The sequence below is a fragment of the Corticium candelabrum genome, chromosome 7, assembly GCF_963422355.1.
Source record: "Corticium candelabrum chromosome 7, ooCorCand1.1, whole genome shotgun sequence".
Classification (NCBI taxonomy): Eukaryota; Metazoa; Porifera; class Homoscleromorpha; order Homosclerophorida; family Plakinidae; genus Corticium; species Corticium candelabrum.
The window spans coordinates 40,436-57,792 of record NC_085091.1 but is presented as its reverse complement, the minus strand read 5'-3'; the positions used below and the strand labels follow the sequence as shown (position 1 = coordinate 57,792).

Here is a 17,357-nt window from a genome sequence, read left to right as displayed (position 1 = left end):
AACTGATTATTGTACCACGTGGTTGTGCAGCTTTCGACTAGGGTATGAAGGCAACAAAAAGATTCAAAGTAGATAGTGAGAGAGTTAGTATTTGGGACTTACATCACTAAGACTGTTGAATGCTGTTTAGTTTCGCTCATTTTCAGAAAGAATTTCTGCCATCAAAATTGACGTTGTTCATCGGATTTCTCGCGCGGATGATATTGATGAGGTTGTCTCTATCGTGTTTATTAAGTGTTTACGATATTGTAGTCAGTTTGTTTCACTGGTAGGATGCAGAATCTTGCTTTGTGGAAGGATTGAATAAATGGAGAGATCTGAACAGCACAGCAAGTTTCAGTAATAGTAATTAGAAGTTGCTTATTGTCTGTTGATTGAGAGAGTTTAAATTGCAGCTGAGTTTGCTGTGCAAGCTCATCGTCTTGTGCAGACGTTTCCTCAAGTTGTACATCATCAGGTTTGCCTGCATGACTGCTTGCTGGCATTTCATGACATCTGCATGTTGATTTTTGATGTTGGCATTGCGTAGGAAACTTTAGTAAATCTTCTCAAAGATTCTTTAAGATCAGCTTCTCATATGGCATTACAGCCACTGCTTGAGTCAGTTGTGTGTGTAATACTCGTAACTGTATTTATGTTGAAAGTGTAATGATATAGATATGTGATGACCAAGTTGTAGTGCATTTTTATCGTAGAGCGTATTGTTTACTTTCAGGATGTACACATCTGTTATTGTTTCTAGGCAACAAAAACTGATTAACTGAAATTATTAACTGCATTAGTTTATGCATGTAAATAATAACAAATGGAACATATGCTATGACTCTGAGTATAGTTTAATTTAGTAAGTTAACCAAACACTTCCTGGTCCCAGATAAGTGGCATACCACTGTATGTAGTAACTTTTGGTTCTGATTAGTTTGAAAAATGTAATTTACTCGTTACTATTTGAGAAATACACAATGGTGAAAAATTAAACGTTTTGACAACTTTATGATATGTTTAGACTTCATTCATTTGCTAACAAACCTCATACTGAGTGTTGATCTTCCTGCTTTGTCATCGTGTTTATTTCTTGATTTGTAGTTTGACAGTGCAGTTGGTGCGTGATCTACAGGCTGATTTCTACAGTCATTTTCAGGACTTTCTAACAATTCTGTGTGGTCTGGCTACAGTGTCTGATTCACAAGTAGTAGAGGTGTAACATTATGCATGTCTGCATGTTTATTGATATATTGATGTTGATGTTTTTGTATTATGCAGGAAGTCTTCACTTGCTTGGCTTATCTGATTAAGTTTCTTTGGCGACAGTTGGTGAAAGACATCAAGGAAGTTTACAAGTTGGTATTTTATTATTTGGTAGTTGTGGCTCATATCTAGTTGGTTTTCTTCTAGTTCATACTGTAGTTTGTTAGCTAATAACAAAAAGCTACATGTGAGAAGGTTTGCAGCTGAGAGCTTTGCCTTTTTGCTGCGTAAGGTTAGTGTTCTAGGTTGTCTAATATTTCATATTTGGTGATTGCTTATTGTTATTTATGTTTGTGTTATATATATTATGTAGTGCAAGAAACAAGAGGACATGATTGACATTATTCTGGAGTCACTGGATTGTTCTATCAGTAGTCAGCAGGATGTATGCATATGTTAATAAGTTCTGAAGTGACATTTGTGTAAAGATTGACATGACCATCATGGCATGTATTATATAATGCCAGTTGAATAGATTTGATGTGTATGACTGCATAACATGAAGATTATTATTGTCAAAAGAGAAGTATTTCAAACTCAAATTCGATATTTGGTTTTCTGATTTAGGTAAGTGAAGGAGTTTGCTTGCTTCTTTTTGAGACAATGAGAGGAGTAAACATGCAGTTTCATTCTTCCACAGAAACAGTGTGTTTGTGTGTCATGTTGTATATTTTGAGAACATTTATTCACTTGCTGGTTATTTATTTGGCAGTTTCTCTCAATGCTATTGGTGAGGGCAGCTAACGCATCCCACACAGTTCAATGCGCTGAAGACAAGGTTCAGTTGGTTATCAGTCTTTTGCATGTGCTCTAAGTGCTCTGATAGGGTTTAGAGTATTCATAATGTGAACTAAGACAAAAGCTAAATACGGGATTTACTGTTTTCAGCAGCTGGCATCAAGATGGTAGAAAGAAAGTAAAAGCATGTTTTAGCACAGCAAAGAAATACAACGTTAGTAATTATTTGCAGACATTTAGTGTATGTGAAGAGCATGCAGCTATAGTGCATTGTTTTTGAAATGAGATCAGGGATGCAACATTAAATTTTTGATATGAAACTGGGACATCTGGTCTGTTTGGCATTTCAATAATTATACACCAAGTTTAGACTTTATTGTTTTTGCTTTGTTGACAGTGTTCTGTTGCAGGTTTTAAAATGTCTTAAGACAACAATGGAAAGAATGGCAGAGTATTGCCGGGAAGAAACTTCTAAAGTTGTGTGGGATGTTCTTATTGTTAGCATATGTTTACTTTTAATTGGTGACTGCTGAAGTGATGGTTTACTATTTTTTATTATTATATAGGACTGTTTGAATGACTTGTATGCAAACAGAAACAAGAAGACTAATGTTCAGCTGCAGCTGCTAGTACCTCTTCTTCAGGTTTGGATTTCTTGGAGAAAAGGAGCAAGAATCATTTGTGCAGAAAAAGTCTGCAAGGTGAGATGTCTTCTTAAGTCAGGTCTGCAACTTCACAGCTTGCATTTACAGTTCACTTTGTGTAGTCATCACTAAGTCATTGTTGTTAATATATTCATTTATTTAAATGTTTAAGGTAAAACTGTAGAAACCGTTGTACATAATTGACACACCATGTAGATGGAAGTCTGAATATGAGTGTTGTTGGGTGCTTTAGAAAAACATTATCATCTCAGTTTGCTATTTGTTTGGCAAATGTTATATGCCTTTTGCTATTGCAATCTATTGTTTTTTGTTTAAGGTTTTACAAGATATTCTGCCGTGTGCTGCTGCATTTGGTGATGGGGTTGACTTAGTCATATCTGCGTGTTTGTCTCTCTTTTTGGTTCGGCAAAATTGGTCATCTGAGGAAGCTATGCATTGTCTTTTGCAGTCTATCTATGAATTGGCTGTACCAGTATCTACATTATCAAGTTTCTCATTATCTTTGTTTCATTGTGCAGAGTTTGTGGCAGTGGCATTGCCTTTAATCCTAAAATGGCTAAACAAAAGTGTTAATGAGGATCCAGTGAACATAAAGAAAGCTTTGTGGATTCTGACAGCATTTTATCAGTTCAGCAGAAAGGAAGGAAAAACTTTAGAATTCAAGATATCTGTTATTGAACATACAGAACATTTGAATGAAGCAGTCGAATTGATTATTAGTAAGAAAGTAACACAGCAACGTGAAGATGTTGTCTTGCTTTGGGCAGCAGTGCACTGTGCGTGCTTACTACAAGTTGAAAGTAATTTGATGACAAAATTGATTGATAGGAGACAAGAGATGTTTGGGCTTGTGATGAATAGCAATCAGGAGGACTCTCATGTTTTGTTATTTGTTTTGTGTAAACTTTGTGAGGTGACATTACGATCACATTTTCACAGTTTGAACTGGTCTGAAGTGATTCAGTTGCTGCAGCCACATTCAGGTTGTGTCTTTGCACTAGACATTGCTTGCCAGTATGTCCAAACAACTGGTGAAACATCTCAGGATAAACTTTTGGAATGTTCCAGACTCCTACTTGACAACATGAGCAATCCTTGCCAACAAATCCGTTTATTGTCAGTCAGATTGCTTTCCAGTTTGGAAACAAATTCGGACTTCTACAATTTGTGTCTAAGAATTCAAGAAACGCCTGCCTCACTAGCTCATTACAGAGAGAAAATTGTACTAATGCATCAATTCTCAGCTATTGCACATGGACTGAATGATGTTTATAAAGAGGTGAAGTAGAATTTTATGGTAGAGAATGTGTGCAGGTTGGTTACTTAGTGTGTTTTGTGTGCAGGTTGCACTTCAATTTCTTATTGGATCTTTTTATTTGAACTTTCAACCTATGTGGCAACCAATTTCTGAGTTGATATCAATGCATTGTAGTGATGCTGAGAGCAAGAAATTGTTTTGGCCAGTTTTTTCTGGTCAACTGCGTGTTGCCACACTTAGAGCAGTGTCTGATCAGTCAAGGAAACTGGTTTTCTGTGACACACACTCAGAGTTGGAAACTTTGCTTTTTAAGCAGTTGGAGCTTAAGATGACAGGAAATAATGATGGCAGGTGTGACCATGCAAACTTTCGGCTTTTGTTATGGAGATGTCTTGCAGATGTTGTACATGTGGCAGAACAGCATTCACGTGATGTCACTCCTATTTTCCTTGACTTTCTTGCCAATGAATATTTTGCTGTTGATGCTTCAACATCTCACTCTCAAAATCTAACAAAAGACATAGGATCCAATAACGATGAGAATAATTTAGCATGTTCTAAAAATAGAAGAGAAGGTCATCTTTCTCGTAAAGAAGTTGTTAAGACATTATCTACCATGTTGGCTTTGTTTGGAAAATTTCACAATCCTAAAGCAATGTTTAGAGAGCAAGAGATGAGACAAGTTTTCACAATGGTAAGAAGTAACAATTTGTAGATGTAGAATGTACTACAGGTGAACGTGCGTGCACGCGTGCACACACACACACACACAAACACACACACACAAACACACACACACACACACACACACACACACACACACACACACACACACACACACACAAACACACACACCTGTCCTGTCCTGTTAAAAAGCTACCGTAAAACAGTCACACTTGCCTCCAAGAGGCAACAAGTTTGATGATGGAACATTGTGATTGCTATAATTCTAACATCTGTGAACTGTAAAACCTCCTTTACTTCGGAACCATTTGAAACAATTTGAACATTGGATTGCACCCTGTTGTTCCCTTATCGGTTTCCTTCTCTCTTCCATACACTTGTGTCTCGCCTTATCACTTTGTCTTCTAAAGGTCCTGGAGCACACCTTCCAAACCATCACGACACAATGTACTCCAGCCAGCTCTCGACCTCACAGCCTCATCATACCATTCCTCCTCTGATATTTCAATGTCTTTAAAGTCTCTTCTCATCATATCTCTCCATCTCTTCTTTGGACCACATTTGGGGCGGGGCTGGGGCAACCAACCAGATAAGGTTGATTTTGGCATTTTGTGGTCTGGCATCCTTGCTAGGTGTCCCAACCATTCTAACCTTTTCTTCTTCACTTTCTCAGATGCAGTCTCCTCATCTCCCCACCTCCTCCTCACTTCTGCCATTGTGATGTGCTCAGACCATTGTTGCCTGTTGGAGATGCCCAAGATACTTCTAATGCATCGATGGTGAAAGGTGTTCAGCTTCTTTTCTTGCTTTTTGAGAAGTAGCCAACATTCTGCTCCATAAAGCAGCACTGACATAACACACGCATTGTAAATTTTCCTCTTTGTTGTTATCTTTAGGTGTTTATCAATAAAGACAGCCTTTCTCAAAGCCCCAAAAGCCCGTGAGGCTTGAGCTACCCTTTTGTCTACCTCCACAGTCATTCGCCCAGAATTAGTAATGGCAGACCCAAGATAAGAGAACTCATCTACCATCTGAATGTCTTCCTCAAGCGCAACAGACGTACGATCATTTTCCTCAACCAGTCTTCCTGTTACCATGTGTTTGGTTTTTGGAATGCTAACAGTCAACCCAAAATTGCTGTTTGTTAGTTGGTACTCCATTGCTGCCTTCTCTGCACCTGTTCTTTTGATGATGAAAGAAGAGCCACATCATCAGCAAATTGACACTCTGTTATCTTCCTCTCGCAAGCGTTCTTAGTATACCTCCTGAACAATTTCTTGTCCTGTTTGTACTTGATGGTAATGCCCACTCCTTCAGTATCCTCTACCCTAACCAACCACCTCTCTACAGCTAAACATGTGTACAAGTTGAACAACACTGGAGCCATACAACAACCTTGTCTCAAACCATTTTGAACCTCAATCTCCTCTAGCATAGTTCATCCAAACGAGTTTTTGTTTTCATGTCCTGATGAAAAGACGCGATCAGCTGGATTGTCTCTTCAGGTATGCCAAGCTTCTCTAATGCTTTCCACATCGCCTGTCTTGGGACAGAGTCATAAGCCTTCTTCAGGTCAATAAAGGTGAAGAAAGCCTTAGATTCATGTTCTAAAGACTTCTCCACCAGCTGACGTACCGTAAAAATCATGTCTGCACAGCTTCCTTTCCTAAAGCCACACTGCGACTCAGGTAACTCATCCTCAGCTAACTTTTGTAGTCTCTCCTGTAGAATCCTGGCCACAATTTTTCCGATTACATCCAACAGTGAAATTCCCCTCCAATTGTCGCAGTGGCTGCAATCACCTTTCTTAGGAATAGGAATTAAGATAGCATCACGCCAATCATCTGGAACACTCCTCTTCTCCCACACATTGTGCACCAACTCCAGTAATCTTTTAGAAAATTCATATCCAATGCATGCAGCCTTAACCATCTACACACACACACATACACACACACACACACACAGACACATGCATGCACGCACGCACATGTGCGCACACCCCACACACACGCACCACATGCACCACAGATGCATTACACATGCACCACACACACCACGCATCAAACTCACTGGATTGTGACATTTTGCTGAACAGTCTATGTGGTTGCTGCTGCAGTGGCAGAAATTCAGCCACATGAAGTGTAGTAAAAAATGGAAGATCATGTTTGACACTATTGACTCTTATTAGAGACAGTTTTAGGCATAATGTAATTGCTTCATGTATGCTGTTAATCTAAATAGCAGCATTAGGAAGAAGTGATGTTATTTAACTCATATAATATAATTTGTATGATTCAGTTGTTGACTCATAAGGACAGTGAAATCCAGCAGAGAGCACTGGATGCTCTCATGTGTTATCGTCCATCATATCTTGTTCCTTACAAAGACAACCTCAATCGTCTTTTGAAAGATGAGACAATTCGTGATGAATTAGTGCTTTTCTCAGTGGATGAAGAGAATGGTGTTGTTGCATTGAACCACAGGAAGGAGTTGATGCGCATTCTTGCAAGGTTTGCATTTTGTTATGAACATCTTGTATTATTTGGTGACTTCTGCCGTGAGGACAGGATCTTATATGGTCGTATGGTGAGCCATTTTGGTGGAAGAGCTCGTAAACAAGGTGGTATGGCACATCGTGGAATTGTACTACGCTACTTCTCTGGCTGCCCTGCTGATGAATTTGCACTTTTTGTGGAAATTGCAATACAGCCATTTAGGCATGCTGTAGAATCCAAGGCAAACATTCGTGATAGTTCTGTTGATCCTGCTGACGTAGTTCCTTTGAGGAAACAACAAGGGTAAGTTTGTGTTACAGTGCTGCTGTCTCAGTAGTCTCTTGTTCTATTTTTTTGCTGCATGTTTATGTTTTTAGTTAGTCTAGGTTGCTTATACGTTCATCTTTAATGGATTAACTTCTATATCCTATCGTGCATTTGTTTACATGCATTTGTCCTTTTTAATAGTTATTGTGTGTAATTGGGTGTTTATTAATTAATTATCTGTTTCTTCTAAGGTTTTTAAGTTTGGTTGGCCAGATGTTCTCATCGCTTAGAGATCAAGTGCAACCTCACCTTGCCACAGTTTTTCCTGTGCTTCTACACATTGGCCATTCATGTGTGCAACTTTTGGACACTTACAGACAAACGATTGGTTCTTGTTTTATCCCTACTCTTCGCTCTTTGCGTCAATCTTGTCTTAATCGAATGGCAGATGTCTTCAAACTTTTTGAGCAATTTGATGTTACTCTTTTCAAAGAGGATTTATTTGCTGTGGCTGTTTGGCCACAACTCAGTCGACTGAAGGATGAATGCATTCAACATCCCACTGCTCTTCTTGTTTTGCTGCATAAATGGACTGACAAATCTATTAACTTCCAGTTGCTAAGCAAGCCATTTCCACATGATATGGAAAGATCTATTCTGAGTTATGTATTTGAATGTCTGTCATCTAAAGGTGTCTCTTCATCAGTTGTTTGTCTAATATTTGAAATCGCTGCTAATCTTTCGAGCAGTGAAGATGACAACAAGTTGGGGCCCAAACTGATGGAACCACATATTGCTGTCATTTTATCATTCTTGAGTTCGTGTATTCAGACTGCTGTTGAGAACTCAAAAGTGATACCAAAAGTACAACTACGTGTTTTATACAAGTGAGATGCTAGAATTATTAAGTCTAATTTTAATTGCTAAGAAATAATGTATCTTGTTTAGTTTGAGTAATCTTGTGAGCGACTCGGACCAGTCAGAGACTGTAATTCTGTTGCTTTTGAAACTGTTTGATGTACAAAACTGCTATGGGAAGGTTGGAGTACTGTAATACAATGCTTTTAATAAGTGAACTCCAACGTCCTTGAACTTGCAGGAAGAAGAGACACACATGCTACTCACAGTCAAGAACCTTATTGCTAATGTCAAAAACACGATGATGTTTGTTTGGTAAAAGCTGTTTTGTAGTTTCTTGTTTAAATGCCACATTGTCTGATGTGTTTGATTTTTTATTTGCCATCTATTGGGGTGACATTAACATAATTTCTTTGTCCTGCTGCTAATGTTGAAGTTCAAGGTATTTTGAAACTGTTTGTGATCAAATGAGCAAGTTCACAGTCTACAGTTGTTGATGGTAGAACTCAATATGGTGCGTTGGCATACACTAGTTGATCAAGCAGTTTGGGAATTACCTACTTGCTGTAGTTGTCAAAATAGTGTTTGTTGTAGAAATGTTTACTAAATTTAGAGATGCTTGTATTACTTTCAGTCTTTTCTTTTGTGGCATCTAAACAAGGAATATGGTATTCTTGCTTTGATTTGTTTTGTTGCTGACTCTTGTCTGTAAGTCAGGCCACTGTCTCATTTGCTGTGTAAGTTGACCAAGCGAGAGTCAAGACAAGCTCTTTGTGATGTGTTTCAGGTATTAGTGTTAAGTGAGTTGTTGATATTGTAGTCATGCATAGGTTGGGTTTTCATGATTTTTGTAGGTTTTAAGCACACTGTGTACTGATTTGTCTCAAATATCTGCGATGCTACAACAAATGAATGCATGGGACAAATCTCGTCTTGAAGAAGTTGACTATGATAGTCGTCTACTTGGATTTACAGCAGCTAGAGAGTTTTTGGAAACTAAACAACTTTGTTGTAACTTGCTGCTGCCTCTTGTTGCAGCAGGCTGCCACACACTGTTACATGTAAGTACTTTCTGCTTTATAGATTTCTTAAATTCATTTGAGTAAAGATGAGTATAGAGCGAATGCAACACAATAAGGAATGATTTTAGACTGAATGATTATGTGGGAATTGTTGCTTTTTTGTTTCTGCTGTTGTCTTATAAAGAAGGTAGAAATATGGAAGTGCCTGAATGTGGCAAAATTATGGATCAGACAGAGGCGATACAAGAAAACAGTTTGTTCACTTATTGTTGGATGCTTTGAGAGCCACCATATTACCACTAGACGGACGCTCCATCTTCTCTCCTTATATGCTCTTGAGATATTACTTGATGCTTACCAGTTTGTAGGTTTTTCAAAAAGTGCTTTGTTGGTTTTTGAGATCAGTGTATTAACTCATATGAACCTGGAAGCTATTAGAAAGACAAGAGATAGACGTGTGAACAGCTGTAATTATGCACTGATCAATTTAGCTTAGTGTGCTTGCTCAACAGTGTAGGTGTTAATAGTTGGTTGTGTTTGAAGGTGACAGGCTGTTGGAAGCAGACCTTGTAGTAGACTACTCTCTGTCTAGTTAAGAGAATCTATTCAGTTGATGTGGAAGGACCATGTTGCTGTATGTGTTTGTTGGTCTTTAATCTTTCTTTGACTTATGTTCATTTCATCATTTTGCATGTTTAGAATTGAGGGCCTTCTTAGTCAGCAGCCATTATGTGTGTCTATATTGAATATTTCAATATTTCTTTTAGTGTGATGACATGTCTCTACGAGATGCTGCATCAAAGTTTATTCAGACAGTTATTTGTCAAATATCACTGGCTGAGAGTAAGGAATTGTTAGATAGATATATTTTGCAGTATGTTGACATAATATTTGTAGAAGATCAGCGTAATGATTTAGTAAAGATTATTATTGGGCAGATGATCACTCCAGCTGTTCGTATAGGACTTAAGGCAATGGCCGAGGTGAGAATATATGCATCTAATATTAGTATGAATCTGGATGTTTTAAGCATTGCTGTTGTAGTCTGTTTTTTGCTTGTTTGTTTGCAGGTAATTTGTGTAATGCTTGTAATAATTTTTTGCTTCTGTTGAAATTATGATATTGAGTTTCGTATTTAGGCTACTCGACATGAGCATCTTGTAATATTGTCTACATTGACGCAAGAGTTGTCTGATCATGTGAACTTTCGAGATTTGACTGTTTTGTTGAGTGACAATGCAGAAGCTGACTTCTTTAAGAACTTTTGTCACATACAAGTTTGTGAAGCACATTAGCTATGCAACACTATTTTACATAGCAGTTTGTGTGAAGGTTCATCGTCGTGTCAGAGCTTTACGTGAACTAACCATTCACATTAGAAATGGTTTATTGTCTTCTTCGACTCTTACGGGTTTTGTAGTTCCTCTTGTTACTAAGGAACTTTTTGCTTCTACTGACCACAACATTGTCAATGAAGCAGTGAATGTGATTGGTGCAGCTGCTTCTCAGTATAAATGGTCTTTGTATTTTCCACTTATGAAACATTACATTCGACTTCTGACACGCAAACCAGACAAACAGAAAACAGTGAGCCGGTAAGATGATTAGTTGCAATTGACATTAGTTACAAAGTGTTAGTTACAATTTGTAGCATTGTGACTGCTGTACTCGATGCATTTCATTTTGACTTGATTGGAGTTGGTGATGTGAATGATGGAGTGGAAGAGAAGGCTGTTGATGAGGTTTCTGACGGAGTAGAAGCTCAGTTGGATAATAAGGTTGTAACTGTTACAAGTCACTTGTCAGAGAGACAAGCATGGAAGATACATGATGTTCTTCTGAAACAAGTGCTCCCAGCTTTGAATGAGTACCTCATGAAGGTAAAGAAGTTTTACTGCATAAGATGAATATTGACAGGGAATTTGTTTTGGCGGATTGGCAGATTTCTAGAGACTGCCAATATAAAATCCGCTATCAATTTGGCCACCGGGATATGTTGACGTCATCACCCACATGAATCAAGCATTGTACGATGTGGCATGAATGAGGTTACAAGACTGCTTGTCGTCTGTTGTGCCTACCTTGTCAAACAGGGAGGTTAAACATGAGAATGAGGCCGTGCAGCTATCAATGAAGTCATGCGGGTTAACTTCCATAATTGCAAACTCCTCCATGAAGCAGCCACTTAATTCAACTACGTAGTGTGTGGGGAATATCGTACATATACGGTATCAATTATCCAACAATGATGTCCAACCGCCAAAATATAATCTGCCAATATGCTTTTATCATCAATTTTTATAAAACCGCCAAAATAAATTCTCACCAATGTTTCATCCTATAGGGTAGTTGCTAAATGAGATTTATGTGTCTGTTTGTCTGCTTGTTATTTTTTGTTTGTTTTATGGTTTGTCTGTTTTATGTTTTGTCTGTTTGTTTATCTGTCTGTCAGTTGTCTCTGTTGGTTTTTCTGTTTCTGGATGCCATGGTTGTGATTTTGGTATGTGTTAGAGAACTTTAGTTGTTTAGTTTGTAGGTTGCGGTAAGTAAGACAAATTTGATCATCATGTTTTCGAACATCGTAAAGATTGCATATGGGGTTGGTTTTGGGGTGTTTGAGTTGACAGAGCTGTTTGTCTTATCATGTCAGTTGGCCAAGGTGGAAGTGGGTTGTATTTCTGGAAATCTTTTCTGATTAATCTTTTTTTTTGTCAGTTGTCTTGGTGTTTGGCTACTGGTTGGCTATGTTTTATGTAGTGTGCAAGGAAATGCATGGGAGTGTTAAAGATAGTGAAGCTAGTGCATGTTATTACAAATGTAGTGTTGTTTGGTTGTTATTTGTATCCAGCAGTTGTTTGTAGTTTAGATCTTACAGAAGCTTGAGTCTAGATGCTATCTGCTTGTGCCACAGCTATCAGTTATGTGGGCAGTGGTTGTAGGTATATGCACATGCAGATGTATGGAAGAATATGAAAACTGTCTGTTTGTCTGTTATTTGTCTATGTCTTTTTGTGTATTATCATTAATCATTTGTTTATAGACAACACGTGGGGGTCACAAATTGGGTCATTCTGTGAAGTTAGACGACCAGCAAGATCTGCTGAAAGTGCCAGTTGTGCTAGCAGTCGTAAAGCTACTGCAAAAAATGCCTTTGGAAACATTAAAGTCTCAACTTCCTGGGTGAGCTGTTGTTTGGTTGTTTTACTGCTCTAGTCCTCATGTTATGTCTTTAGTGTTATAATGAGAATATGCCAGATGTTGAAGAGTCGTTCAAGGGAGGTACGTGATGTAGCAAGAAACACACTTGTCAAGATGGTGGTGTCTCTTGGACCTTCTTTTCTATCTTTTGTTATAAGTGAGCTGAAACATTTACTGAATAAAGGATTTCAGGTTTTCACACATAAATTTTGCAAACCACAAATTATAGTTGTTATTTTCTCCGTTAACAGGTGCATGTAATGGCTTACACTTGTCATTCAGTTGTCAGTGGTTTGTCTGACAGCTTACATTCTGGAGACTTTGATGGCTGTTTGCAAGATTCAGTTGAGGTATGATTGTTAGTGGTTTTGCAATGTTTTTTGATGGTCATGTTGCTGTTGTAGATATCATTGAACAATTTGTTTGGAGCTCCTGCAGAAGAACGTGAGGAAGGAGATTTGACTTCAAGACTTCCCGAGGCAAAGTCTTCTCATAGTTTTGAGATGTTTGAACTTGCTGCAAAGTTTACTTCACCATCTAAACTGAGCTGTATTGTGGAACCACTGAGGAAGGTACTTGACGTTAATTAAGAAGCATTTATTCGTATTCAACAGTCTTTGTCTTCTTCCTCACTCCCTTTTTCCTTCTTCCCTCTTTTCTTCCTCTTGCTCTATCTCCCTCTCTTCTGTCTTTTCTCCCTTCTCCCTCCTTCTCTCCCTCTCCCTCTTCCTCCCTTCTCTCTGTCTGTTTTCTCATTATCAGTTTGTTTGTTTGTTTGTTTGCTTATCTGCCTGTTTGTTGTTGTTGTTGTTGTTATTGTTGTTGTTGTTGGCAGCAGAGGCAAGGGGTGGTGTGTGTTTATGTGTTTATCTTTGTCTGTTTGTCTATTTGTCTGTGTATTAATTTGGTTGTGCAGTTGGTTAATTTGTTTCTCAGTCTATATGTCAAGATTGTCTGTCCATTTCATATGTAAGCTGACAACTGTATGGTCTAGGTTGCACTGACAAATCTGAGTGTGAAGTTGGTACATTGCATTGAGGAGGCTCTGAGACGAGTTGGTCTTGGCTTGCAAGCCAACAACAAAGTTTCAGCTATAGTTATGTTGCGTTTCATTCAAGATGTTCTCAGTCATGGTATTGACCAAATGCAAAAGAAACGGTACTTGTTACCTCAAAAGTGAATGGAGAAGTGAGAGTAACTGTTGGTGTGAATTGTTGCTGCACATGTAGGATGAATACAGACTCTAATACAACACTTGATTCTGGAAAGATATTAAAGCCTGACTTGTTTAGCAATCAACTTTGTCCCAAAGAGCCAGCAAGAGCAGGAAAAATACAAGGAGCACCAGAACAAGCTACACTTCACGTTCTGGTTGCATTTGGACTACAAGTGAGCAAATGTGCTGCATTTAGTGTGTGTTGCCTTGCTATTAGTGTGCAATCTAGCTGTTGGTGTCGGGAGTTAAGAAACAGGCTTTTGATTCATCTTGTGCAAAACAGTTACAACTTCTGAATGAAATTTCTCCAGTTGTGATTTCTTGCATTGGATTTCAACATAACAAAGTTTAATCAATTGCTATTTTATTGTGTCTTGTATTTTATTTAATTAACTGAATTGTTTGCAGGTTTTATCTTTAGCTTTGCGGGTTGTGAGCCACATTGTGGTGATGAAAATCACTTCAATTGAAACTTGTATTGACACATTAATGCCAAGGTTATTCTCTCTTTTGAGACAGTACTCACGTACTGGTGCAGCTGTTAGTGGTGCTAACCATGAGTTGTTACAAGTGTGCTTTAAGGTAATGCTTTATTGAATGTTAAAAGCTAGTAATGCTGATTGTAGTGTTTTGCCTAGGCAATTACTGCAATCATCAGGAATTATAATCAGCATACTGTGTCAGACAAGGATCTCAAGGTGTAGTACTAGTGCTGGCGTGTTGTTTGTCATCTGGTCATTGTGGGTGATGGGTGAAGGTTTTGCTGACTTATGTGGAGGAAGATCTTTATGATCCTATGAGACAAGGAACAGCATTTCCTCTTCTTAAGGTTGGTAGCTTGATGTTGTTGTGATGAGTGTAGTTATGTATTAGTTTTGGCTTGTTATTTAACTAAACGTTGATCACGTGTACTATGGAATGTGCAGGCAATACTTTCACGTACGTTATGTGTGTCAATGTTACATGATGTAATGAAGAAAGTAGAGGAATTGTCTATTCAGAGTGCATTTTCAACAGTCAGATTGAACTGCAGGCAGGTATGTCACGTGTGGTATGTAGTTTGATTTTTTGACTAGGCAAATGCTTTGTTTGGTTGTTTTGGGAATCTAGTGTATTCTGCAGTACATTCTGGATTATCCGCTAGGAAAGAGACTTCAGGATCATTTTGATTTGTTTGTTCAAAACTTAAGGTGAAGATTATATTTAGTCAGTGCATCATTGTTTTAGCCGTTTGTGTCACTCATTCTGCAGTTATCATACTGAAGATGGACGAGCATCTGTTTTGGAACTTCTAGTGATGTTTTTTAACAGACTTCCTCTGGTCAGTAATTTGTGCATGTTGAGGCAATCAACAATAGCTACATGGTTTGTTTGATGTTGTGTAGAGTGTTATGCATCGAAATGCCAGCTACTTCTTTGTACCTCTAATGTTGCGTCTTTTTAATGATGAGTCAACACAGTGTAAAAAGTTGGTGTCTGGTGTAATACGGATGTTGCTAGAAAAGGTAACTTGAGGTGTATGATTTCACGTAATTGATTTTTCTAGCTGATTTATTTGTAGATTGAAGTGCAGAAAAGGGATAAATTATTTGCTTTGGTTCTAACATGGATGGCGGATTCAAAAGTCAGAATTATATAATTGCAGGCATTAATAGCTAGTAGCTTGGAAGTTAGGAGTCCTGCTTTTGCTAACATATAGTATTGTATTGTGTCTTATTACTCAGTGGTGAAGTAATTATCTGCCTGTGTGTTTGTATTTTTGTCCGTTTGTTGGTGTGTTTGTGTATGTGTATGTAAGTATGTATATGATGTTGTGTGTCAGTGAGACCACTCAAGTGTGCATTAGCTCTCCTTTTGTGCAAATGTTGACTTGTTTGTGCTTTTGATTGTTAGGTTCTTCACCAAAGATTGGCCTCTCAAGCCTGCAGCTTGTTTGTTGATGTGGAGAGTGCATTGTTTGAAAGACGCCTTGCAAAGCTACTGCCTTTGATGGCTCAGTTGCTTCACGATTATTGTGACTTTGATGTAATAACAAAGTCACTACATTCCCAGTTCTTTCTTAATTTTGTGATATTAGGAAGGGACAGATATCTTGTCTGATGGTGAACTGTCAGATGTTGATCATCTCATCTTCACTCTTCTCTCTAGCTTTGGAAAGATATGTAAAGCTTGTGATGTCATTCAAAATGAGTTGTACAAAGATGATATGACTCAAATGTGGAGTAAGTGTGCATCTAATTGCTTGGTTTAAAACAAAAATTAATACTAGTTCATGACTTATGATTGAGAAGACTCTGTTGAGCGTTATTTGGAGCATCCTCATTTATGGGTTCAACTAGCTGCTAGTCGCCTTTTCGGTCAGCTGTTTGCATGTTGGAAACCAAGTGAGGTTGCTGCAGCAAGTGGAAAGGAAGAAAGCAACGGGTATTTGCAGCAGGCTGTGACCGAGAAGGTGGTTATTGTAGCTGCGTTGACATTTGTTGGTGCTTGAAATTCTTTCTGTTAGCTCTCACACTTGATATCAGCTTTCATTAAACAGTTTGAATCATCACACGTGACAGTGGAGCAAGGAGAGCAGGTAGATGATGCAAGTACATATCTTTTCAAATATTTTGAACAACTACATATATGCATGATTGTCATATGTAGCTTGTGAAGAACTTGATTTTCTTGGCTGAAATGGCCAACTTAATGGAGGGTGGAGTTGAAATTTCCGGCAAATATGAAACTGTGTTATCTGTTGGTTGGATGATCAACCAGATATCGAAAGTGGGCAGAAGGGAAGCAGGATACACACCACAAGAAACTATCAAGGTATGACAGTCACATATGTACACTGTTTCTTTCAAAGTCACTGATTGTAGATCAACATTCATTCATTGATCTTCCTTTTGTTGTACTCTTGTGTCTTTTACGTTGTCTTCTAACTGCTGTTGATCAATAGAGGAGTTGTGTTTTCAAATGGCTGGGTGCATTAGCTCTAAAGCTGCATGTGAATAAACTTTCTCAACATTTGGCATGCATTTTGAAACCAGTTGTACAGGAACTCGAATTTTCAGATAAACACAGTCTACAAGGTATTATCTTAGCTTGGTCTCTCAGTTATTTGCAAGTGTGCGTTGCTTAAATGAGTAATTAAATATTGTAGACAAAAACAGTGACTTGAAAATGTTGGCTCAAGAAGTCAGTGACCTGATAAGAGGAGTAGTTGGGCAAGAAGCATTTTCTCGTGGTTGTGCTGATGTCCTAAAAGAACTAACTGCAACTCGAGAGAGCAGGAAACGAGAAAGGGCACTAGAGGTAACGTCATTGTTGAAATTGTTGGTATCTTGTGATGTTTATTTGTATACACACACAGGCAGTGACCAATCCTGAGAAGAGAGCAAAGAAGAAGGTGAAGAAGAACTTGGCAAAGAAAGAAAGTCGTAAAAGGAAAATCAAATTGATGAAACATCCAGCCAAGTGGAAAAAATTCTGATGTTTTGATTAACTTAATGATACAAACTGATACAATATGTCTAATGTTGCCATTACCTCATCGGAGTTGCAGTTATGTGTTGGCAGTGCTGCACTCTTTTGCATCAATGTAATAATGTTTTTTTCTAAAATTGTGGCACAGTGGAGAATAGGGGCGCATTTCTTTATCTCCACAACCTAATCCGGTTGCACGAGCTCATCCAAACTCCACAAACTAATCCACTGTCG

The 17,357-nt window shown here is 38.2% G+C and overlaps 1 protein-coding gene across 1 annotated transcript; it reads left to right on the top strand.

Annotated features, from left to right (window-relative positions):
* The first annotated feature begins 3 nt into the window (after window positions 1-3).
* On the top strand, window positions 4-17,260 carry LOC134182354 (small subunit processome component 20 homolog). Its single transcript, XM_062649754.1, has 50 exons — window positions 4-68; window positions 131-211; window positions 273-339; window positions 396-457; window positions 530-600; window positions 1,087-1,198; window positions 1,264-1,340; window positions 1,396-1,480; window positions 1,562-1,633; window positions 1,816-1,893; window positions 1,961-2,026; window positions 2,397-2,483; window positions 2,553-2,687; window positions 2,968-3,930; window positions 3,995-4,603; window positions 6,895-7,106; window positions 7,164-7,394; window positions 7,610-8,245; window positions 8,307-8,397; window positions 8,458-8,531; window positions 8,934-9,003; window positions 9,071-9,277; window positions 10,006-10,081; window positions 10,136-10,221; window positions 10,378-10,515; window positions 10,571-10,833; window positions 10,890-11,118; window positions 12,279-12,418; window positions 12,472-12,628; window positions 12,688-12,786; window positions 12,841-13,008; window positions 13,431-13,594; window positions 13,666-13,825; window positions 13,882-13,998; window positions 14,061-14,234; window positions 14,291-14,350; window positions 14,410-14,481; window positions 14,579-14,689; window positions 14,763-14,842; window positions 14,904-14,973; window positions 15,038-15,157; window positions 15,214-15,276; window positions 15,546-15,677; window positions 15,730-15,874; window positions 15,944-16,104; window positions 16,159-16,230; window positions 16,302-16,466; window positions 16,597-16,729; window positions 16,801-16,952; window positions 17,011-17,260. Exons 1-50 carry the CDS (start codon window positions 45-47, stop codon window positions 17,128-17,130), a joined length of 7,737 nt encoding a protein of 2,578 aa, XP_062505738.1. The 5' UTR covers window positions 4-44; the 3' UTR covers window positions 17,131-17,260.
* Window positions 17,261-17,357: the final 97 nt, after the last annotated feature.